Here is a 26626-nt window from a genome sequence, read left to right on the forward strand (position 1 = left end):
TCCGTCTTAGTAATTGTCTGTGGTGGGAAACAATGTAAAAACATGGATGTCATCAAGATTAAATTAGTTTATCAGCGTCTTCATCCTAACTGCTGCCCCTGTGTCATTACATCAAAAAAAAGTACCGTACCATTTTTTCCCTTCCCGATACCGATACCCTGTGTGGATGTGATACCTGCGTGGTATCGGATCGGTGCATAGACTCACGTACTCGCCGATACCGATACCAGCATTTTCATCAGTATCAGCGGCATAATCACCTCACAAAGAATAAAACAGCATAACAATGATTATGAATTTTTAAAATTTTATTGCTAGATTCATCTAGCATGGCTTAAAGGAACCAACAGAATATATAACAGGAAAAGTGCACTCAGTAGAGTACAGCTCTCCCCCAGGTGTGTCTGGGGGCAAAGTGAAGCAGTTGTTGATCATTTAACGACTGCAACTGTTGATCATTTATGATACTAAGCGGTAGAGGAGCGAGGACTCGGCATTCAGTGGGGTGGAAAACACAATATTCAGTAAAATCAGTTTTTCACAAATTGTGAGTCACCACAACCACGAGATATCCTCGAGCATACGGACATAAATGTGCACAAAGGGTATTAGGCTGACGGGTCCAGTAGAAGCTGTGGACAGATGCACACACTCACGCCACCGAATGCATGACCCCCTCCAGGCTCACACCTGGCAGAGACAATGACAGCGACAGAGAAACTATTTTTAACGTGGGTCGGTCACATCATGGACATTAACCAATCCAATGAAGTGAACTGAAGCATTCCTACCCCAGAGAGCATCGAACTTTTAAAAACTGTTTTTCTTTTATTAAATCTAAAAAGCATTTTACCTCCCCCGTCATCCTCTCTCATTCACTAGTCTTGTTTTAATGACTTATCGGGCTATTCAGCTGGTGTCTCGTACAGTATGTCTCTGCTGCCAGTTACCTAACACTCGTATCACCATCCTCCCCCTGCCTCTGTCCCAGTACCAGTCTGTAAGGCCACAATGTCCTTAAGCCCCCTAATGAGGTCGCTGACCCTGCCAGTCATGAGAGGAGGAGAGCCCGCCCCCTCGCTCTCTGGCACACGCCATGTCAATTAGCTGTGCACTTTTGTACTTAACCTGTAGAGTCTACATCCCTGCTTTCTTGACTTGTATCACTGTAGTAATAATAATAATAATAATAATAATAATAAAAGATAATAATTATTATTATAACAATGTTAGTGTCTCTTCTGTGGCTCATTTTCTAATCACTCTGTCAGGTAAAATACATTTAAACTGTGTGAAAGATGTGTTTCATTGTTATATAACTGGGTTTGTCCCAGGCTGAATCACAACATATTCCCATTACCTAAATCCTTTTTTGAAATATGATTTGCAGCATCATCCAAAACAAGAATGTACTTGAGCTGTGCTTTCCCACACCTTGTGTTTAAAAAGGTGAAGCTTGCATGTACAAGTACATGTTTCAACATTCACATACAGTGGTTCTGGTTTTCTGGCTCTGAGCCTCAGGGACACCGAGTGACGACAGTGGCACCGTCACCCGGTGCTCGGTCACAGCTCGTTGCTGCCACTGACGGTGTGTGGCCGACTCATCAGCGAGGCAAACGTATGCTCGTGTTACAGGTTATGTGATTGTGCGAAGGGGAGCATTTGAAGTCGAGGTCGCTGTTGCATTGTGTGTGAAAGCCATTTTCCTGCACATGTTGTAGTTTGTGTGTGTGTGTGTGTGTGTGTGTGTGTGTGCGTGCGTGTGCTGATAATACTTGCACTCAGTCAGCACTTGTGTGTGTGTGGGTGTGCTCGTGTGGTGATGTTCAGATGTTCAGTGTGAGTGTGGAAGCCTGTTGTGTCTGTCGTTGCGTCTGTGACTTTGACAGCCTGCCCGTCCAACCCGGAGCTGTTGTCACATGCTGGCTGCTTCTGTCAGAGCTGAGCAGAAGCCGTAACTCCGCAGAGATTCACGGCTCCGTGTGTTCGTGCTGCAGACGGTTGTTCTGCTGCTCTTGTGTCTGCGTTTTCCCTGCAGAGCAGGCTGCACCCTGCTGGCTGCTGGGAGCAGCTAAGACAGTTATCAGTTGGAGGGATTTAGATTTTTATCTCAATAGTGTTGAAGTGTCAGAAATTGTTACCACAAGATAACAAATTATGCTAATCTCATTTGAAAGACCGTAAATCTTCATGCTCAATTAATCCTATCATCATGGGACTGTATCTACTAACAAAACTGTATGCTTCATTTTTTATCTCAGATATTAATATAATAATGCATACAGTATATCTGCTCTACTAGTTCTTGCAAATGTGTTTGCTCAGATTGCACTTCACTGAATTAACTGCTGTTAACATGTATTTCACATGATTCAAGGTTTTGCGCTACTGGTTCTGGATGGTTTGCTATAGTACTCTGCTTCCCCCTAGTGGTGGGAATTAGCTATAACAGAGGTTGGTGATTTAGCCGGTGCACTTCAGTCGGTTTCATTCGGTTTAATGAAATAAAAGTTATTTGTCAAAATGATACCCTGACATGAGGTGACTCAGTCATCCTATTAGATTTTGGAGTTTAAGTAATAGTCATGCTGGATTCATGCTTTGACTTTCTTTGTCCCATTGATTACTTTTGTGCGTGTCTGTGTTATTTTAGCTACGTGTTCATTACAAATATTAACTGATACTATGTTTCATATACCTTGCTCATGTTAGATCGGAGTGTGAGCTCGTCCCCTGTTACTACACCACACACTTACCTTAGGGATCAAGAAAATTCACTTTCTATGAAAATGCTCTTCCTCACTGTGCTGTGACATCTCTTGGACCTGTCAGGTAAAGCCTTCCAGTAATTGATTAGGGTTTCTAATGAGGGATGCATGATATGTTTGCTTGCTTCTCATGGCCCATACTGATTAAAATAACCGATAATTTCACATTTATGTGTTTTAAAAAGAAGTTCCTAAGAATGTAGTTCATTACACCCGAGGGTAAAAAAGGCTCAGATGTACAGTAGTGAGCAAAGATAATTTAAATTTAAAGATTATTTCATATTTTCTAGCTGTAACAAGACTTGACGTGCCAAATTGCACTACACTGCGTGGCTTTATCCAGATGCAGCAGTTTGATGTTATGAGCACGATAACAGTCTACTGCGCTTGTTGTTGATCTTCTTTTTCTCCTTCTTCTCTTGGTTTATGGTTATCGGCTCATTCATTGGCTATAATTTTATTGCTGGCCAATAGCTGATCACATAAATATCCCTCTGATTTACAGGTCAATAATTTATTTGCACAAGAATCCTGCACTCCCTTTGTGGCTCAATTTTACCTACTGGAAGTGTGCTCGGATAAGGAAGATAAAAACTCAAGCATTAGCTGCAGTGGGAGGTTGTTTCAATTTAGATGTGGACTTTTGATGGCCATCTTTACTGTTGACTTATCATCATGCTTCTCTTCATCACAGAGCTTTAACCGAGCTGGAGAGGAGAATAATGTCATTATGTAACTTCAAGGCATGGCTGCACATGATTATCGCTGCTGTCAATACTGACTGTTGATGCTCATCAGAGAGAAAAGACAAATTAGTTTGCTCTACCTCTGCACTTTGCTCCTCCCTCTCCTGCACCTCGCGCTCTCTCACTCTCCATCTCTCTCAATCTTTCTCCCACAGAAGTCACACCTCATGTCGAGCCCTCTCCTCCCTTTTCACTCATTCTTTCTATTCTTCCTTTCTCTTTCTTTCTCTGTCTTGACACCGAAATGAGTTTGCCTGTGAACTCAGATTATCTTTCTTTGGAGAGGATAGCCCGCTACCGCCACGCCTGCTCCAACGGCTCACCCTACGCAACGAACAAGCCCATTGACATCAAACCTCGTGGCAGAAGGGGGTATGATTGCTCTCTTGGACAGAAACTATTGGATGGGTAGAGGCTGGAGTGTGTACATGATGGGACCATAAACTACATTTTCTATCTTGTACTGAGGATTTGTATGATTTTTACAGTATATTGTTTGCTTTCCTAATAGTTAAATAATCAATGTTGTTGATGTCCGCTTCCACTCGGGTTTCTCCTTCAACTCTTGCATTTAAAAAGTCAGGCTTCCTTCTTGCTCCGTGTGTGGATGTATATATGTGTGGATATACGAGTTTGTATGACTCCCATGAATGTACACAAAGCGTGTGTGTTCTCTCTCTTATCAGAACATTAGCTGATGAATAGCTCCACCTGGACAACACAGAACTGGAGGTGCGTTCGCTGTGTAAATGGTCGTTGCTCGGTGGCCGGTTGCGTTGTTAGATCTGTGTCGAAGCCGTGGTTTCTGCTGTTTACTCTGCTGAACCTATAGCGTCGGCCTGAAGTGTGTGTAATTGTGTGTATGCGCTTGTTTCTCTGACTTCCATGAGAAGCAGCTGTTTTTTTGCTCTTGCAGAGCTAAGAGCAGTGCAAATGATAAATAAACTGCTTTCATCCGGTCATCATCTAAAGCATCGATGTGTTCAGGAGGACAGGGCGGTTCACTAACCAGAGTAGAGCGTAAGCTAATCATCAGAGCACTCTGTGTCCATTAAAGCTCACTAAGAAAATTTAAGACCTTGTTAGGCCCATTTTCATACTGCATTTCACTGACGAATATGAACTTCACGACCCCAGACGAAACTAAGAAGTGCTATCATCTGATTACACCTGTGTCCTCTTGTCTGTTTTGTAGTCTGGGAGTGTAGGTGCATGAAAATAAATAGTGTACGTGTGTTTGTGCCTCTATATATTTGAATATGAAGCAGCAGTAATAGCTGGTAGCTGGTTTGTAGACACATAGATATGGATGGAGCCTTGTCAATACTCTGGACCCGCCATCTGTGCTCACTGCCTGCGTCTTAGTTCAGTGCTATTTATATCTGCATTTGCTGAGTGTGTTTATCTGCACCATATACTGAGCCTCCTTTACGGAAGAGGTCTTTTTTTAAACAAAATCAATAATTTTGTCAATTGCCGTCTTCACTTTATCTATGCGGCTGGTTTTTATGACAAGAAATACACTCATTTCACCACTGGGTGGCACTCTTGTCCCAGTAAATTGCATGCAGCAGTTTTTCAATGTGTTTTACACTCTTACTAAGTGGTGCTTATTATATGGAGCTACATGTGTGTCCGTAAGTCATTACTAACTCAGTAGATTGTGTCTGTGATTAATGTAACCATAGTTACCTTCTATGACATAAATGCAGCGTTTATTCCAGGGATGCATGATATTTTTTTCAGCCGATACCAATGAATGATAATTACCTGCTCCTCATGACCAATACCGATACGGTAACCAATGTGACATTTTTGTTCCTAACCTGTAGTTTATTCACACCTGAGGGCTAGAAAGACTCAGATGTAGTGAGCAAAGATAGATGATTTTAATATTTCAGAGCTCTAATAAGAGTTAAAACTATACCTTATAGACTTTTTCATTATTAAGTCAATGAAAGCAATTCGGCTTGGTATTATTGTCTCTATTTATCGGCTATAATTTCATAATCGGCCCATAAGGAATAATATGAATTACCCATTATTGTGTAGATAATTTATCTGTCTGATATATATTGTGCATCCCTATTTATTTTGCCTCAAAACAGAGAAAATGAAACAAATAAACTCTAATGATTAAACAGAAAATTAATTGGAAATCATTAGATAAGTGGTGACTATTGTAATTTACTTTTGAATTACAGTTTACACTATTATACCTGCACTTAATAGAAATACTTTATATAAATGTAAGCAGTGGAATTATTATGTTATACAAAGAAAACTTGGTATTGGCAGAATTTTCTTAGTAAGAAAAAATGATCTGTGTTAAGTAAAGGCCTGATGTATTGATCTTGTGTGGCATACAGGGAGTTGCATACTGTTGAGCTCCTCGCATAAGATTGATTCCACGCCGAATGTACAATCTGATCCTGACTTGGGGGCAAAATAACATTCTTGTGTCTTCCAAATCTAATGCCTGTTGAGCAAGACCAGGTTCATTATTTTTGTTTGGGTCTTACACCTCCGCTTCCTGGGGAGGGCAGTCGTGTAGCCTAAAAGTAAATACTCATTATGCACTTTCCACATGAGACGGGAGAGAGAGGAATACAAGAAGCAATAGTGTGACTCTCATGCTCAAGAGAACCAGTTTCTCTCTGACTAAAACCCAAATTCTGAACTTTTTATTTTGGTGCTGAAATAATGTGAAGTGCTGTTTTCATTTGGGCTTTGTGCAGTTTCAGTGCTGCTGGTTTCCCCAGTTTTAATAGGATTAGTTTCAACACTTTAACCAAGTTATTCTGCCAAGCAAGAGTGAAAGCCTGTCTACCTATTCAACTTACTATAGCTCACTGCAAGTGCTCCATTAATGGCAGCATTTTTACCTGTATAAAAATGCAAAACATACCCACCATCTACTCTGCCAGCATTAAAATCAGCTGCTCTGTCCAAGAGAGAGACGAGGTGATGTGAGAGGGAGGGAAACTATCCTTTAAATCAATACACGATCACGCAGTCAGTCTGATTTTGCTGCGTTCCTATTTGCTAGGAGGTGTCTAGCGAGCATGTGTTTGGTCATGTGTCACTTCTGTACGTTTCAGCATGTGGGCTCATCTGCATGTGCGTATACAACGCATTAGCATATGACATCAGCCCGGCTCCCTCCTCAGGTCTGCGTCTTTTCTCCCGTGATATAAAAGCACATCGACGTAATTCACACTGAAGCGTCAGTAGCCATGAAGTGGATATATTATCAGTATCATCTGTCTCTATGGATGCAATTCGCAATTCATTCTTCCACCATGAGAGCCGCAGACGGATGCATTCCCTTTTCTGCTGCTTTCTGTCGCTTGAACCCTCTGCCTCTCCTGAACAAAACAAAGTAGAAACATCCCCTGACTGAGATGTCACTCTAATTACTTACGTCTTCAATTTCACCATTGCTGACACGGAAATATTCTCAGGGCTGGAATAATGTATACACTGATGCTATGCGTTTGTTGTTTTTACTTCAAGAGACGCAGCAATTGTTGTGTCCTACTTTTTTTTACTGTGTTTGCTGATTTAGTGCTGTGTTTTCCCCTCATCCCCCTGTAGATAACTGCACCAGAGAGGGTTACATGAAATTCAAAGATAATTGTCTGCAGTGCTAGCACAGGATATGGAGATGCGGGATAATGCTTGAAAGCGGGGTTGTAATGGAACTGCTTAAATCAAGCCTCAACAGAGAACCCTTATATTTGTCTGTGCGGGCATGTGAATGTTTCACTGTGTACGAGGCTGAGAGGGTGCACGCGTATCATTTAGACTTTGAGATCCTATCCTACTCATCCATTGTGATCCTCCACCGCACTACAAGCTGCACACACAGGGTGCAAACTGAGGTGAGGGAGCCGGCTTCACTTTATTCATTCATGTGTGATTGACATGCCAGACAGCCGACACACCTGTCTGCCTGGTGGAGCGCTAATGTTAGCTCCTTAGCCTACAACTCTGACAGCAGACATTTGCCATCTGAGCCCCACACTGCGTCGCACAGGGCATGGCTTTTAATGTCAAAATAAGCACAGAACCAAAATGGGAGCGTTTCAGACAGAGGGGGAATATGTTGCTGCTGGACAATATGAGAAAACTGATGTGTTTTTTGAGCATTAACGCATGTAAACCTGTTCTAGTAGTAACCCAAAATAAAATTATGAACCTGAAAATGAGCTTAAAATGTCTCATTTAATAGTTCTCAGGTGTCAGAAGAAGGAGAGCCATTCTGCTAAGGTTGAATATAATATGAGAGTGCTGAAAAGGGTTGAGTGGGGTCATATAACAACTGGATGCCGTAAATAAGGATTAGAAGCAGATTCTTCAGTTGCTGCTTCATCATTTTTAAGAACTGTTTGTGCAGACGGTAAAAAATGTAGCGCTGACCTTTAAAAGGATGTCAGATTTTCCAGGCTCCGAAGTGCTTATGCTGGTGTGGAGGATTTGAAAACTGAAAAAATCATACATAAATTATACAAATTAATCAATCGGAAACTAAGATCACAAGATATTCTTTGTCAAAACAAAAATGTAATAACTCGTAAAGAAGGTTGATTTATCATTACAGTGCATTACAGAATTGATTGCTACATTTAATAGTAGAATTAATTTTTGCTTTCACATATCCTCACTCCCACTCGCGGTATGTTCAGTTTTAATAATCGCACCATGCGCCAATACATTCCTAACCCCTGTTTGTCTGCCAGAGAAAGCACAAGCTTTCCACTAAATCCCTTGTTTTCTCAATGTATTGCTTCTCTTATTGGAACGATGACACTCAACCTTTATATGCACACCCTCTCCAGATCATTGGCATGCTTTAGCTGTTGGTTTTAGGTTACTGTGGCAGCCGAGTGATTGACACTTGAGACGATTGGTGGGATTGCTTGGTGATACAAGTCCCGCCCTTCAAGGAATTACTACTACCTAAACAACCCCTCCCACTTCAGACATACCCAAGCTGTAGCTCCGGGAAACAGAGCGAGAGAGAGAGAGAGAGAGAGAGATTATAGGAGAGTCATGTAACCCAAAGACAGGGACACAGTCATAAACAAGAGAGCAGGAGAGACGGAGGTAAGGAGGGAGGGGCAGAAACACAACGTGGGAGGAAGAGGAGATCTTATTTCCACGAGTCAGGAGAAGGAAAGAAGACGGAGGGACCTGAAAGTGAGAGGAGTGAGAAAGAGAGAGTGTGCATGGCTTGATTAGGGAAGAGGAAGATCACTCACTGATCTGGCAAGCAAGATATGTGCAAGTGAGTGACAGGGAGCGAGAGAGAGAGAAGACTAAACAAGCACCTTCTGTCAGACGATCGGAGCTCGAGGAGCAGCAGCAGCAGCAGCAGTGTGGAATAATCTTGGAAGAGCTCGGCACACCTGACCACTCCACTAACCTGACACTGAGGGAAGGAAGCTCCCTCTGACTGGATCACTTCAGACCAGTGAGGACTGTGGTCAGACCACAGCGGAGGGCTGGTTGTGAAAGGGGGGTGTGTGAGTGCGTGGCTTTATATGTGTGTGTTTGCAGATGTGATGTGTGTGGATGTGGAAGGAAAAGCCAGACCATGAGTATCATCCTTAAGCCGCGGTCGCGCTCTACCAGCTCGCTGAAGAACACGGAGGGAATATGGTAAATAGACGGGAGAACTTTGTCCCATTGGCACCATTTTCATGTTAATCCTGTTGTGTGTGTGTGTGTGTGCATGTGTTTCTCTATTGTTCTCCATCCGTCTGTTTGTTGCTCTCTGAAATAGTTTTCCTCTGCCTCACCGGCTTAGTCCTTCCTTTCCGTGTTGTTGTTGGTTCGCTGTCCTTCTTGTGTCTGGAGCTCTCAGCCTTCTTCTTGATCAAAACTTCTCGGCCTCTCTCTGGGGATACTGCGACAACCTCCTGCGCCTCGTAGATATGTCCGTTACAGTTTGTCTGCGCAAGGCATGACATGTCCTGTGGTCAGATAAGATTAGTTCTGGTGTCAACTCCAGTATATTTTGTGCTTCATCAGTCTCACTCACTAACAGCATAACACTTCCTGTACTTGTCGTGACCCTGGTGTCTTACACTCAGTGTGAAATTGTTTGAAACACAAGGTAGTGAAACAGCAAAGGCGTCATTCATTGAGGAATGTGTTGTCTCTCCATACGTTCTCCTGTCTGCACATGGCTCCAGATAAATGCAGGATGCAGAGAGCAGTGCCAGGGGCACAAATTGCCCTCCCCCTCCTGTCTCCTTTCCCCTCCTGTCTCAACTTGCCCTTGCCTGTCAGCACTCATTTTCAACTAAGAAACTGCCCTGTAGCTTTAACACTGGAAGTTAATATTCACAGTTTTTTGTTTTTTTTCTCCATGGTGATACTCTGAGGCAAAGCTGTAAATGGATCAGGACAACCCTGGACAAATACACAGCGTTCCTTGGGTGGTGGTTGCCCAGCAGCATGTGTTTGAACCCCGCCGGACCTCCCTGCAGGGTTCATAGTGTTCTCACGTTGTCAGTTTATTAATCTGCTCCACAACCTGACCGCCTGTGTGAAATGAAGACGTAGTAATTAGGTCTTTGAGGGTAGCGGTGCAGATCACAGACAGTACGTGACGCGGTTTGATGCAGAGAGGTGTAAAAGCAGACGTGTCTCCTAGAAATGACGTGTATATGCGACTTATTTGCAACAGCAAACACATCTTGAGGGAAACGTTCTTCATTAAAGATATAATATGCAGGAATTCTTAATAAAAATGTCTCAAAAGACCAGACGTGTTAAATACTTTGTTGACTTATGTACAAATGTTTCCAACAATGTTCAATCCTAGAGAAACGGGATAGGAAAGTCGCTGAACAAGACTAAACACAAACAAAACATGAAAACATTAACTTTTCAGTGAACATTTGTGCCTGAGTCCCCTCAGATAGATTTTCATCAGCAGCAGTGGTGGTTGTTTATTGATGAATTCACCAGCAGTGAAGGGAGTTTGACCGCAGGATCATTTGTGTTTATTTGCCTTACTCATGCAATAATCATCACCGCCCCGAACAGCCAGATTACTTAAGCATTACCTAAAACATTAGCCAGCAACTGCACACACTAAGGGTGTGTGTGTGTCTAAGTTTAAATTCAGGTCAACTCTCACTAAGTTCAGCACTCACCAGAGACTCTGGGTCTCTCTTTTTTCCCCCCTCTCCTTTTTGTAGTGTTGTTCATGTAGTAAAGTACCACTCCCCTCCAGCTCCTCCGCGGATCACTGCTGCAGTCAGGTTGATAAACAGGAGTGAGGATAAATCCACTTTTTTAATCCCGAAAGTAAAAAAGTAATCTCTGAGCTCTCCTCCCATCGGTAAACAGCTCCGGGTCAGAGCAGAATCCGATGTGACTGAGCTAGACCTTGTGTTTATTGTACTGTGGGTCTGGCTCAGCACCCAACTCTCTATCCAACTCCAAGCAGCTGAGCAGCGACTATGCCCCCGCTCTGTGCTTTTGTTGCTAAAACCTAAAGATATTATGTTATTCAAGGTAATTGTGCGTTTCATTTGGGTTGCCTAAAATCCCAAGGATACGTCGGACTGATGAAGGAAGTCAGCAAACAAAACATTACATAAAATATTACTTAAACTTTGAAAATGTATGCTTAAATCATGCAGATTTCCACCAGCAATGGTGGTTGTTTAACAATGAAGACAAGAACTCCCATAATCCCACCATGTGTTTAACTTGAGACTTTGTGACATCCACTGCAAGAAACATTGTCTCTGAACATAATCCAGGTATACAATATACAAACATAACTTAAAGGAGAGAGGGTTGATACAAGCCATGATGTAGCTACACATAAACCTGATATATGTGCTCGAGCTGTCTGCAGAATGTAGCTCTTCCTAATGCTAAAAGCTGAGAATCTGGCAGTGTTAGGTTTGCATGAGCCATCTTCTTGAACGGCTACCAAAAGCGGTACTCAGCTGGATGAAGCATACCGCCTCCTCCATCTGTCCTGCCCTCCTCTCTTCTGTTTCATCAAGGCTTCTCTCAGTGATTCTCGTCATTGCCTTGTCTTTCACAACTGTGCTCACAAGATTTACAGTATGTGACTGTTGCTGTCACTTGAAACCACCTGAATTGTAGGCGATAATTCAGCTGTTTGTGTTGGGGTGGGTGTGTTTGTGCAGTGTATGCGTGTGTAATGCAGGAAGAGGTGTGTTATATCCCTAAATCTGCTAATTCTCCTTAAGATAAGTACAATAAACACAAGTTAAGTATCTGTGTATGTGTTCCTTAGCTCTACATTTGTGACAGTGTCTTGCGTGAGTGCTTGTGTACTCGTGTGTCTACCTGTGCGTATTTAAGACAGTGACGTGGTCCGGGTGTTTGACGTGCCCCCTGGCCTGACCGAACCCAAACAGGCCCCACTCCACCCAGCCGTGCAAACGCAGGCTTGTGTGCACAGGCTTTTGAGTATCCATCAGCATGTTAGCTTGAGTTTAAGGAAGGTGAAAGATGAGAATTAGGGAATGAGCTCCACACCTTAATGTAGCACCTCTTCCACACTCTCAAACCCGCAGTGATGTTATGCTGTGCTGGGATAAAGCGTGGAGAAGTGGGGAATGTGTGACTTTAACCTTAAAGTGTTTGCATCTGGCCTTTGTCAGTCCGCAGTTAAGCATGTCAAACGGGCCGTAAATGCTGAAGGTTATCTGGCCTCTTATAGGGCCTGACAACTTGCAAGTTATCTAACATGTTTTCTACATTTGACCTTTATAATCCAGACCTGAGATGATGAATAGGACTGAAAATAGGTTCATAGTTAAGAGGACCTCTATAGGAGCAGAACTGGTTCGCTTTGAACCATGTGACCTGAGATGACGCTGCATCTGCTGCATTGCCACGGTGATTTCTTTATATGTCTCTCATGATTGACTGAGTTCTCTGAATGGCACAGTGACAGCGAGGACTAAAGCAGTGACAAGAAGAGAGTCAAGGATTCACTGTGCTTATAACCTGACAGGGCAAGAAAAACCAGAAGGAGACCGAGAGCGAGAGATAAATGTGAGCCTTTAAGGATCATTTTTTAACAGACGAAAACAATGTAATGTACTGTAGAGCTGCAATAATTAGTCGCTTAATTGATTAGTCAGTCAAAAGAAAAAATTATTAATTGCCAACTTTGATGGTTGATTAATTCTTCCATTTGCTGGCTACAGCTTCTTAAATGTGAGGATTTGCTGCTGTTCTTAAAGTCAGTGAAAAGCCTTTGGGTTTTGGACTGTTGGTCAGACAAAAGAAGTTATTTGAAGACGTCAGGCTCTGGGGAAATTATGAAGAGCATTTATATGAATTTGGGAGGGGGGGTGTGTGTATAGACAAAACGTGTCTTGGTTATCATTGTCTGCGTGGCCTGACTGCCCTATGGGTGCTGGCCTTGTCGTGAACTGTTTTCTGCCCTGGTCTGTCTCATGTCACATGTTCTCTGGTGGTCAGGTGCTGTCTGGCCCTGCCCGCTCCATACAGGACAGTTCTGAGAATGTGAGGTTTATGAGCAGTAACACGTCGCCTCATGGAGTCAATCTTTGGGCCAGGATGTTAAAGAGCATTTTAACAGTGGAATTGAATTAGCTGCTTTGCTACATGTGCTGCAACATTAGGTTCTGTAAGCTAACAAGATGTTGTGAGGGGTCTTTTCACTGTCTGCTTACTCATTCTAAGTCAGGCACATTATACTTACTGTAGAGCCAGTCCATACAGTATAGATGTAATATCATACTGATTTCAGTAACTTGTGTTGTGATATTGTAACAGCTCAAGAATGACTTTCTCTTCATCATGAGTTTTTTTTAAACCACTATAGATCACAGAACCTAATCATTTTTTTGCACAAAAACTGATTTAGTAACAGTTAGACTTGGGCTGGACATCCAAAATCTGGTATCACAATATTGTCCCAAATATTGTATTCATCGTATTCAGTCAGTATAATCAAAATAATCGATCCGAAGGACATCCCATACACAACCCTGTCCCCCCAAAAAAGTTGGGAAGCGGTGTTAAACGTAAATATAAACAAAATACAATCATTCGCAAACAAACTATGTAAGTAATGTAGGTAAAAACATTAAATATATTGTCTTTGTACAGTTTTATATGAGTATATGTCATAAAAGATTTGCAAATGATTGTGTTTGCTTTGATTTATGTTTTGCACAGCGTCTCAACTTCTTTGGAATCACAGGATATAACTCTGTCAAAACATCAATAAAATAAGGTTACCCAACAACATGGCCACGTTCCAGCATTATTCAGGCGAGGTACCTGGCTCCCATCACATCAGAATTCCCACAGTGCTCATCCAAAATCATAACATAGTACTGTATGTTTGTCAGTGATTCCATTATCTTTGACCTGACAACAACTTGACAGAGAACATATTCTAATCTCTTGTCATGTCTCTGGTTGGATTCACCATTATCCTCTGAAAGCACACTGAGAGTCAGCGTGCGTCACGTTCCAAGTGTATACATTCTAAGTCTCATCAGGGGTTTAAACATGTAAAACAGAGGCACTGTGGCTCTGCAGTGTCACCAAACCAACATATTTCCATTACATGCAGTAAGTCTGAAACTTAGCTTTCACCTGCATCAACTCTCTTCTGACTGTGTCACCTTTGGTCTCTCTGTTCTTTCCGTCTGTCATCGGTTGCTGTTGTGCACTGAGAACATGGTCAAGGTGACCAGACAAACGTTGAGGATCACGTACTGACACTCGCATGCATGCCGGGGAACACGCTCCTCACAATCCTCATAAATACAGACACTTGAATACACTCTCTCGCTCTGACATGTCTCTCCTTGTCCTTCCTCCACCGCCTGCTCCCCTCTTTGTCCTCTCAGCTTTCTAAAATAAATCTGAGTGTCGTCTTCCCTCTGCCTGCTCCAACGCACTGATCAGCACAGCTCCACGCTTTCCCAAGACATCAGTAACTGCAGTTTTTGGCCCAACTCTTTGCAGATTTTTGGCCCAGTTTTGGGAAAGTTTTTTTCAGATCTTTTATAGAAAACATTTGTTGTTGCTTGTGTTCGTTCGCACTCTGGGAGGAGACAAAAATATCAAGTTTGTGTGACAAAAACAGAGCCTCAGCTGACTGTTTATCAAAGACACTTATGCCCTGACCTCGCTCTCCGGTACGTCTCCTCACAGCGCTGTCACGTCAGCTCCTGTGGTGTTTATAATTGCTCAAGTGACCCAGGGCTGAAAATGAATGAGTCATTGATCCGTGCCATTTAGTGTGTACGTGCATGTGTGTGTTTGTTAAAAAGAAAAAGAGAGACAGACGGAGATGGAGACAGAAGTGATGGAGAGTCACAGACAGAGAGAGAGAGAGAGAGAGGATAACAGAGCGGCGCAGTGTCCTCAGGCATGTATGTGACCGAACAGTAGAAAGTCACTGCTCATCTATCTCAGAGCTCTCGCAACTACTGTACATGTCTTGTGTTTTAACCTCTGTTACAGAGCAGCTGAAAGGTTTCCCAGCAACACAGAAGCCCTCTTTTTTTCTTTTTGTTCCTCACAGCTCTAATCTCGAGCATGAAACTCTACTCTTGTGGGAAACGCCGTCCCCGTAGGGCGTCTCATTGTCTACTCGTGTAGCTGTGGGCTATTGTAGCTAAATAACTTAGCAGGGAATGCTATTCAGGGTACTGTAATACTTTTATCTTAGTTTATCTGACGTCATTCTCAAGCAAACAATCTTTGGACATCAGACAGATATTGGGCTGTGATTAGAACAAGGATTAGCCACCAGCCACCTATGTTGCATTATTGCTAGAACATTGTAATAACCTAAATTCTACTTAATGTATAATTTCATGGTTTAGTTTCTCTCATTCAAATTAAAGCTGCTGTAACAGTCGGTTTGGCTAACTTCCCGTCCGTGTTGCAGCTGGCAGTCCCCTCCCTCCTCTCTCGGTCCCCACACTTGCACGACTTGCACTTCTTGCGAGGCAGCTCTCTTTGCTTCATTCTTTTCTTCTTCGCTTGGCATGTTTGGCATTATAAGCTTACCCTTGGAGATCTGGAATTGGTAGCTTATCCTGTTCCACCATTGCTGGTAAACATCTCTTTGCTCACGATCAGACAGGACCGCCTCTTTATGGAGTTCTCTCTGTCCTGATTGGATAAAGTGGGCAGGGATACCAGAAAATGTATTTTCCTTTTTACAGCAGGAGAGAGACACGGGTTACTGACCAAACACTCTATAACAGTGATAACTGTGAGAATTTAGAGCTATTTAACACTTGTTTTAGTAAGAAAATAACACTGCAGCTTTAATATTGTCATTATATTCTGCTGATCAATACATACTGGATAGTTAACAGTTATAGCGAAGCATTCCTTCTTTCTTTCTTTCTTATTACCATACACATTTAATGATTATATTTTACACAAGAAAATGAAATAGATGATCACAAAATGCATTTTAAACGTACACACAATCATTTAGAAGCATTGAATGTAGAACTTGTTTAGTTGAGGACAGGAGTCAACATATTTTGCAGCTGATACTGCACACTGACTTTTCTCCACACATGAGGATTGGGGAGATGGATAAATTATATTTTTTTTCCCTCTCAGTCTGCACAAAGTCAAAGTTTTCCATAGTTTAACATCATTCTTTGTCCCTCTCCCTCCCTCCGCATTCCTGGCCATTTATATCTCAGTTCTGGATCGCTCTCTTTTTGTGTAAACTGTGGTTTCTTATTGTCTCTGCCTCTGAGTAACGCTGGATTTACTTCCCATCTCCACAATAATCCCCCCTGTGAGTTGAACTCGTGCTCTTTGTTGATGCTCACAACACAGTCATGGGGGTGTTTTTTAACTTTCGTTTTTTTTTTTTTTTCTTTTTACACAACTCATGCTTGCTCATCAAAGACTGTCAGAGTTGGGAATGAATTCCAGACGTTCCCACTGTGATGTCAATTCTGGTGCAATACCTGTGAAGATTATTCATGTCATTCCCGCTGAGGGCGTGCCTGTGAAGTCACACACACACACACACACGTACACTGAGAGTGAAGTTACATGTCAGAGGTTTGGCTGAGAGTCTGTGTAGGCCGTGACGTCAGAGTCAATGTGATAATGAATCAGTTGTTAAACATATGCTGGGTGTTTTGTTTCGCACCTTTTCACTATCTCTATATCTGTGTCTGTATCTTTGTCTTGTTCGCAAACATGATACACCCACACCTATGACACAACAGCTGGAGGGCGGACAAGCTCGTGCCTATAATGACGATATGTATGTCACATGTGTGTCTTCAGTTTCACACCTGCAGTAAAAAAAAACCCAACATATGAATCACTTGATGTGATAAGAGGGTGTAGATTGGGGTTTGTGTGTGTGCGCGCCCTGACATGCTTTTGCTCTAATACTAAATATAGAGAGACAGAGTAAGCGGACTCAAGGACAGGGATCAGGGTGATGTGTGTAAGTCAAACACAACTGTGAAAAACAGTTGCTGGTGTCACTGCGACTCCCATATTGCCTCTGTGTTTGTCTAAGTGCCAGTTAGAGACACGGCTGAGGACAATATGTTTGCCCTTTCCTCACTCATCAGGCAGTCATCCAAACGATCCTGTTCCACAACCAAAGCTCGCACTCACTTTGCTGCTGTAACTCACAGAGATCACAGAGAGATAGCGCAGCGGTTAGCCATTTAGTTGGGGAAAATATGTCCGGCATGTCCTGCGTTTCATGGCTTTGTCAATGACACTTAATCACTTCTTCCTCCGAAATCCGATCTACAATCTCCTTTTTCACAAAAATCATCTGTTTTTGAGAATGTGAAGTACCCTAAAGAAAACACGACGCTTAAGATGGAAAACTTTGAAGGGTACTGATGGCAATGTTAGTTATTTCTCATGGTTGTGTAATGGCATGGAGTGTTTTAGTCCAGTGCTTTTACACCATGCAGGGCTCCAGACTAACTTTTTACACTCGTTGGTTGCATAATTGAAACAATTGTTTATAATTGTTAAATCGTTTTTTTTCCTTTTCTTTCAGTGTTTTATATCAGTTCTTGTGTGTGTCAAAGATCCTGAAAGTTATAAAGCTCCTCTCTCCCACAGAAAACACCGCTCCTGAAACACCCCGTCATTAAAATTTCAGTAACAAAAACATTTTCATAATTGTTTTTGAATCTGACTTGCTGAATTTTAAGGCACACTTGACAGATTTTCGGGCACATGTGCGACCAAAATAGTCACACCCTGGATCCCTGCCTTGCAAGCGTACATGTACACTAACACGGTTCACACTGCATACAAACATACTGGCAGGCAAATGCTAACACGAGCAGGGTGTCTAGAGAGATGACACTGGATTAGATTGTGTGGCTGTCTCCATAGTGAGGATGATGATGATCATGACAAAGAGGACGTCATCCCCTTTGCGTATTTCGTGTCACACGTAGGGGAATCCCCCCGCCCCTTGACCTTAGCATCCACACCAGACGGGATTATTGGATTGCTCGATAGCCTTGGCGTTGGGGCAGATATCCCTGGTGACAGGGGTTAGTCATCACCTGGGCGAACAATCGCCTAGGAGACTAAGGAGCTCATTCTGACATGCTCGTTGGAAAGGGTGTCACTGGTTTAGAAAAGTGTGACTCAGCGGCATCGTTAGAGCACAGGTATTCCCTGTGGCCCTGTGCAGAGTTTAGACGAAGCAATCTCGCTCGTGGTCCTAACTGTTGATCATGTGGCAATTAGTTTCCTACCAATCATAATCATCCAATCATCAGTCGGATAATGAGGGAGTGACTCATCGCAGTTTAAAAATGGTTAAGAGCAAATTTACGTCAGTCAGCAGCAGTCGAGCCTAGTGTATCGCCCACATGCACACGTACGTCATGTCATGTTTTGAATTTCACGGCTCATGACTGGGGAGCCAATTTAGAGCAGCATATAGAAATGCATGGCAGAGCCTATGCTGCTGCGATGGAAAAAAACCATACATATTCATGTGGGTTAGGTCAGTAAGCGAGTAATCTCTGAAGTCATCAAGACTTTATTAATGTTTATACAAAGCCTGGTAATTATTTAGCCACTGATAATGGAGGCACACCATGCAGCCATAAGTGCAATCTGTTACAGAGGGCACTTAATTTATTAATTCAAGCATGGTGTGCTCTTGTGTAAGAAGACTAGAGAATTTTTTGCTGTCAAAAGATGGCAGCTGTTATTGAGTTTGAGGAAACTTGATCACCCCATCTTCTTGACTAATGGACATCAGACTTGAATGAATATTGGCTGTTTATCTGTATGTTACTATTTATACACTTAGAGTGTCATTGGTGAGTTCAGCGTGATCACAGAGCTGAACAACGGTATTTTGACAGATATTGCAATGGTGTATGAGTCATAATTTTAGTGGGAATGGTCATTTTTGCATTTAGTTTTAACTGGAAAATACTTTTAAAAGAATGATGATGTCATTTTTGCTGGGGTCTGTACCGAACAATCATGTTCCCTTCTTCTGAGGAGTATGATTTACAGTCTGGGGGATCTCTGTAGCACCACAGTGTTTCATTTTTAATAGTATGTTGTAGGGATAGACTGATTATCAGCCTCAATTGATTGACGAGCCCTCATCACAAATTATTTCTATTTTCAGTACCAATTGAAATTAACTGTATATTGAGCAAATTCTGATACTTTTGTCTTTCTCCCTCTCTTTCTCACCATGTGCAGTTTCGATGTGGACAATGGCACGTCATCAGGTCGCAGCCCCCTGGACCCGATGGCCAGCCCGGGCTCAGGCCTCATCCTGCAGGCCAATTTTGTCCACAGCCAACGGAGAGAGTCGTTCCTCTACCGCTCCGACAGCGACTACGACCTCTCGCCCAAGTCTATGTCCCGAAACTCCTCCATTGCCAGTGACATGTGAGTGTATTGTGTCTTTTTCCTTCCCCCTGAACCTTTATTTATATATATTAAAAAAACACCCAAAAGCTCCCTATTGTGCTGAATGTGTTCTTCTTGTTTCGGCCTCTCTGAGCCACTCCGCAGTGTCATGACTGACCAGATATTAAAGCTGCCACGCCGATAGCTTCCGTCCTGGAAGGAGGTGTGCATGACCAACAGCTGATTGTGTGGTGTCACATCTATTCTTAGGCATATCCAGTAGCATAAACAAGGTGGTCAGTCACAAAACGTCCATAAGCACAGGTTATGTGACTCCGATATTTTCCCAGGACAATGGGATGGACTTGCATTTAGTCTGTTTACGTTCTGCAATTATGTGATCTTTTATAGTAGTTACTCCTTATTGCCCGATAACTGTATTAGAACACACTCCACACAAACTAGCTGGCCTCTTCAGGCTCAGTGTATATGTTGAAAGTGCATTCCTCATTTCCCACACAACGGCGGCTATCCAGTTACATGTGCTGTACACTTAGTGCTACTGGGAAAAAAATATTGACTGAAAACGTAGCATTTCGATCCCGCATGAAGGAAAGACAAATATACAAAAGGATGAAAAATAATGTCCCACAGTAACCTTAGACTTCCTCCTTACTGCTGCTTTCTGCTCTCAATTATTACACCAATGACCCTTCCTTGACCTCCACCCACTATCCAGTTACCACGTTAAAAACCATTGTTACAAGTATTCATTAATCTTTTATGCCTAGTTCTATCTTGCACGTGCAAGGAAGCTTGAGAGCAAGAGATAACTTGTCTTGCCAGCTTTCTTCCTGATCATTTTACAGACATCATCAAAACAGAGCTAGGACAGCCCGTTTGTGCCTCAAATAGGCTCATTTTCTGGCCCCTTCCCTTATCTTTCCGAAAGATTATTTCCGTCATTCTATAAGAGTATAAAGCCAGTCATCTTTACCCTCAGCACCTTCTATTTGTCTTGCAACAGGAGCACATGACATGCCAGCTTCTCTTTCGACTTTCACGCCAGGCATGTTGGCTCATGTGCCGATGGGTGTGTACGTGACGTGGCTGTGGTCTTCACTCCTGTCACCTGAGCAAATGTTGACAGTGTTCAGTCATGACGTAGCTTGGAGGTCAATGGGATCCTGACTCAAAAGTTTTAATGATTTAAATTCTTTTTAGCTGGATCTGTATGAGTAATGCCCTCCGCTTCCTCAACAATGCCCACTGAGGTACCCTTAAGCCAGGCTGCACCTACTCCGGGAGCCATGCGGGCAATCAGTGAGGACAAGTCAGAAACGTGCTCCGCTGACTTTCCCCCAAGTTAAACAAAAGTCAATAAAAAAATAATAATGATTGCCTCAGGGATATATGTATGACGTTAAGGGGAGGGATTGAAAGGGAGGGAAAGGATGAGTGTGAGAGCGTCACGTCTTGCAGGGCTTACAGTGTCCTCGCTGTGAGAATATCTTGATTCACCTCCACGTGTCCCCTCACTTCCCTCAGTGAAACATTAAACTGCTCCGAAACTGTTACACATTGTGAAGCGGGCCTCAGCTGGTAGCTGATGTGATGAGTAAACATGTCACTGTGATGGAGTGCATCAGGGACGCTGAAACTAATCTAATGTGAAGCCCCACACTCCTCCCCCCTCCCCCCTTTGACCTTCTCCGATCATGATCACACTCCTCTGTTATCGAATGCCAATGTACTGTACATCTGTATCTGACGTTAAGGCCGCTCTCTTTGTGTCTTTCAGTCATGGTGACGATATGATTGTAACGCCATTTGCACAGGTTTGTATTGTCTTCGTGTTTTTCCATTCACATAAATGGATGACTCCTGTGTGACCCAGTCCTTAATCGATCACGTTTCCCCTTCAGGTTCTTGCCAGCTTGAGAACTGTACGAAACAACTTTGGTGCATTAACTAATCTACAGCAAGACAGAGCATCCAACAAGTAAGTTGCAAAGCTTTGAAAATCTGCCGTAGTGGGAGGAGTGACTGTATTACAGACAGCAACGGTCAACATGCCAGCATATCACAATGTTTGATCACAGTCACTTTATGACTAAGATGTTCCTCTGAACAAGTGATCAAAGCCATACTGTGTCCGGTGCTCACTCACAGTCTGGCTTTGCTCGCCCTCTGCTGTTCAAATTGAGTACTACAACAACAGTAGCAATAGTTTGTAAAGTTTCCCTCTGCTACAGTGCTTCCTACATAAGTGAAGGAAGAATGGTGCTCCCTTATTGAATTGTAGATGAGTTTTAAATACAATGTTTTGAGGCAAATTGCGGATTGGGAAGGAAATGTCTGAGTTTGTGTGTTTGTTTCTCCCGTGACAGGAGATCACCCATGTGCAACCCGCCACCACCCATCACCAAGACCACCTTTACAGGTATGTGGACAGAAAGAGCAGCATAATGGCTTGTGTGCTCAATGTGTGTCTGTGTGTGTGTGTGTGTGTGTGTGTGTGTGTGTGTGTGTGTGAGAGAGATTAGATGTGTGGTCTTAGAATCAATCATCCAAATCCTAAATAATTCATAACAAACAATAATGCATGTTGATTTTAAGTCTTTATCTATGTAGTCGTCAACAACTGTAACTTTCACGTGGGCACACATAAGTGAAGGCTGCTTTATGAATAGATGACAAATGACAGTATAGTTGTAATGTCTTTGTTGCTGTAGTGCTGTTTTTATTCTATTGTAAGTTGTCAGTATGCTGGTGATGAGAGGCTGGCAGACACAGACATGCTTTGCAGGGAGCCAAAGAACATGAACATGATATCCAACACGGTCAGAATACAAATATGGAGCACATATTTAGCGGAGAAATTGTTCACCGGACAAAAACAACAGATGAGAGGAAAAAAACGACAGTGTAATCAGTAAACCAAGACCAAATATTTGAGTCTGTTTGAAGTTCGGCAAGTCAGGTGGTTCACTAACAGTACTGTATGAACAAATGCTCAGTGTCTGCTTTTATTTTGTACTTTGTAAGCTGACATGGCCCATCCATCCTATATACATCGACTAGTACAGTTTATGAATCTTAACTTCTTGTTGGTAACTCTTGACATCTTCACATTCTTGATCTAATTTAATTAGCTGCCTTGTAATGAATTATTTTTACGGTTGTCTTTCTAAAAAAATTGAAGGATAAGTTCACAAAAAAAAAGAAGAAAAAAAATCTACTCACCCTCATGCCAATGAAAAGTTGGGTAACGTTTCGTCATCCACAAAACATTTCTGGAGCCTCGCAGCAAAACAGCATTGCAGCATTCTCCTAAACAACTAAAGAAGAAAGGGACTTCTTTTAAACGTAAAAAAACCAACAAAAAAACAACCTAAAACAAAACACATAATGGCTCCATACAGCTTGTAAAGATGTTATTTACACCCTTTACACGTGTTTGGGAGAATCCTGCAGTGCTGTTTTGCTGTGAAGCTCCAAAAATGTTTAGAAGTAACTTGACCTCACTTTCCATCAGCTCTGGGGGTGAGTAGATAATGACTGAATTTTCATTTTTGGGTGAACTTATCATTTAAAGGAATATTCATTTAAAGGTAAATCAATGTCTTCCACTTATATTATCTCTGTATGCGTGTTCAGTTTTGGTTCACCCAATATAGGCGCCAGCTCAGTGCCTTCCATGTGTTAACTATTTATCTATAACCACAGACTTATCAATACTTAATTAATGGATTGCCCTGTTGTCCTGATGTGCTGTTGCCACTGTCAGACAGTGTCGACTGCACAGCCGGCCTTTTTGGCCTACTTTAAGTTTTTGTTGTGAGGAGGACATGACACAGACAGTCTAGTCAGATGGCTAGAATAGACTTGTCCTTGACAGCTGCTTTGCTTTTCTAGCAGTATCAGTGGCTGTAACCTAACTGTTGTTTGCAGGAGAGACCATTTAACCTCCACCATTAATAAATAATCCCACTGTGTGTCGTTTAGTAAAAAATTATCCCTCAGGCATGTGCACCCAGAGAATCTCGTAAACACACACAGTCATGCATGTTGTAAGGAGGGTAAAAACATGTCTTAAGTGCAAAAAAGAAACCAATCCCTGATACTAACCTGCTTAAAAATGAAGAACTGGTGACATTGTGCTATAATTAGAACACAATCATACTGGTGCACAGCCATTATGGGCCCTGCCATAAACTGGTGACATCCGTGAGTCATGAGCATGATTGTTTTAGAGTATTGACTACTTGTAATGAGGCGGTGACTAAGTCATCTTGCAGATAAAGAATACATGAAGTAATAAAGGAAGCAGGCATAATAGTAACTCAGTAAATCAGTGAGAGGGTGTCAGTGAATTAATGAAGAGCTGCATTCAGGCTTCTTTCTCTACTTCCCCATCAGTCCTCGTCCCATTGTCATCCTGTCATGCTTTTTTCTGTCATCTGTCACTAAATCACTGTTCAGACAAAGAAACTTATTTTTGAATCATCTAATCTTAAAACCAGTTATCGCTATTTATGTGACCTGTGCTCGTTAGAGCTAAAGAGAGAGTTTCCGCAGAGCAAACAGGGGAACAAACTGCAACACATGTATGGAAAAGCGGTATAAAGCTTTTTGTGGCTCCAGAGGAAACTGCATGTTATCTGATGGATTGTCTCCAGTGATGTCACTAAGTGGCCCAGTTGCATTGTGGGTAATGTAGGTGGCAGTGTTTTGAAAATTAAGAAGAATCCGTGGAATAAAAAAGGTGATATCTCCAGTTCTGCTATATTGATTTTGATCATTTGTCTTCACTGTCCATAATGAGCCCAACAGTGTAAGGGAAATGCAATTTGCGACTGCATTTCAAAAACCTGCAGCCCACATTACCCATAATGCAACTTTGCCACTGAGTGACATCACTAGAGGCAATTTACATGCAGTTTCCTCTGGAGCCACAAAAGGTTTCATTCTACTTTTTTCACACATGGGTAGTACTTTTTTTTATATATGATGAGAATATTCTTTTAGCATTTAACATCCTGTATACTCAATCCAAAACATGTTATGTGAGTTTTTCCTAAACTTTCAAACTTTTATGGTTTATGTTATGAATATAAAGATACTACTCTGCTGTTTCCTCCATTCTTAATATTGCATCTTGTGCTTTATATGAAAACAACAAGGCTTAAGGCACTTAGGGATAATATCAGGTCCCCAGTAGGTTGGATATATTATTTCAATGGCTTTGCCCTCCTTAAAGCTATTTAAGAGATGGACAGTTATTTTTCTATCCAAACAGGGCAGTGTGAATGTCGTAAATAGATAAATGTTACCAATATTGTCCTGTTATATAATAATTCCTTTTATACATACCGTCACCCTAAATTCCCTCAACAGTGCTTAATGCAACAGTTTATGAGGCTCAGTGTGGAGGGACAATAACCTTTGTATTAAACAGCACAATGATGAGGAATGAATCAAGGGGAAGCTAAACATTATTAAATGGGAAAATGAAACGGTATGTAGTGTTTAGTAGAATGTAGTCCATAGACAGTATCTTACACGTTTATTTTATAAAATCATTAGTGCATAGCACATGCTACTATGTTGAAATGTCACTTACTTATGTCGCTGAACATCTAAGCATGTGTGCTGATGCATGATGCAATTAGAACATATATGAAATATCTGAACAATTGATGCCATATCTGTGTAATTTATCAGTAGTTCAGCCCACCCCCCCTTCCTTCTTCCTCCTCCTCCTCCGTCTCCTCCTCCTCATCTTCTCCCTCTCACAGTCCGACTTCACTGTCGAGCTGTTCCGGTACATAGTTTGGCTGCAGCCCTGCGTCTGTGCAGCAGAGTGGCCTCTCCGAGCGCCGGTGTCTGATGTCGCACTAAGCATGAGAAGAATGTCATTGACGTCAGTGCAGTTGCTGTCAGAAAGAGTAGCGCCCTAGCCACTGACACCACACCAGGGGGAGAGAGACAGAGAGAGAGAGTGAGAGGGAGAGAGAGAGAGAGAGAGAGACTGGGAGAAAAGAAAGGAGGAGAGAGACAGAAAGGAGACAAAAGAGGGGAGGAGGAAGGATGTTCAGAGATCAGCGGAGGAAACGAAGAGTGTGGGAGAGGAAGGGGAGTAATGGAAGGAGGGAGGGAGAGATTTGTCAAAGACAATGAAGCAGGAGAAGGGGAGATTGTGGAGAATAGGAGGTGACAAAAGAGGTTGAGAGACGGTCAGTGGTCCTGCATGGAAACACAAATGGTGTGAACGATATAATATTAACTACACACACAACCCAGGGCTGTAAACTAAGCATCATTTAAAATGAATTGTCCCAAAATGAAAAGATGAATGGAATAATCAGATTTTTTTGAGTCACTCAAGCCTAAGTAAAGACAGCACAGGGTTTTTATGTAGTTTAAATGCTAACTGAAATGTTAATCTGATATGGCATCATGTGATTAAATTTGGTCCTCGTGTATTTTAATCTGCCACTGTTTCTCCGTCTGTGTAATTGAATTACAGCTCCCCTCCCAGACCACAGATCACATAGTATTAAATGCCTGTGCTTTCCCAAATTAGTCGAGGCATCAATATTAATTGGCTTCTGACAAGGTGACATTTTCTGTTAACACAGGCTGACTTTGAGAGGGTCATGTCTTCGGTTTCAGATTAAGAGACACTGGAGGATGCTTTGATATCGGGCTTGTGACGCCAACAGCTCCACCATCTTTACCGTATCAGCGTCAGACATCTATTTGTTTACCTCTCTGCTTTGGTGTATTTGTATGCTGAGCACATATTAGCATGCATCCACACACAGTACTGTATAGGGAGCTCCCAGCTCTGGCTCCACTCCTCCATCACTCCAGCCCGCGTTTTGTCACTCTCCCTTCCCCATCCACAGTGCAGTCCTCTCAGGCTTTAGGTACAGCTTGGGGAGAGCAGCACGTTTGGCTACCAGGGACGCCGAAGAAATAGCAGCCCATCCCCTACACACACACACACACACACACACAGAGCGTCTATAGGAAACACTATCCAGCACACACACAGCACCGGATTATACCCTTTGCTTCCCGGATACCATGGATGTTTTTATTGGCAGAGAGGCTGAGGAGACAAAATCATAATGTGTTATGGTTAGCATTTCGTCTGGTATGAGTGTGTGTGTATGCATGTGTGTGTCTGTT

At 42.4% G+C, this 26626-nt stretch overlaps 1 protein-coding gene across 2 annotated transcripts in view; it reads left to right on the forward strand.

Annotated features, from left to right (window-relative positions):
• Positions 1 to 26626, forward strand: part of pde4d (phosphodiesterase 4D, cAMP-specific) — a 147148-nt gene that overhangs the window by 103998 nt on the left and 16524 nt on the right. Inside the window, exons 1-5 of one of the 2 annotated variants that reach the window (XM_073466958.1) lie at positions 8988 to 9181; positions 19274 to 19465; positions 21228 to 21264; positions 21352 to 21428; positions 21817 to 21869. In XM_073466958.1, coding sequence (XP_073323059.1) covers positions 9117 to 9181; positions 19274 to 19465; positions 21228 to 21264; positions 21352 to 21428; positions 21817 to 21869 — 424 coding nt within the window. In that variant the 5' untranslated portion in view covers positions 8988 to 9116. Of the gene's footprint in view, positions 1 to 8987; positions 9182 to 19273; positions 19466 to 21227; positions 21265 to 21351; positions 21429 to 21816; positions 21870 to 26626 lie in introns of those variants that run through there. The other variant, XM_073466957.1, reaches the window with a different exon arrangement.

Source organism: Pagrus major, chromosome 5 (assembly GCF_040436345.1).
Source record: "Pagrus major chromosome 5, Pma_NU_1.0".
In the NCBI taxonomy this organism is placed as follows: Eukaryota; Metazoa; Chordata; class Actinopteri; order Spariformes; family Sparidae; genus Pagrus; species Pagrus major.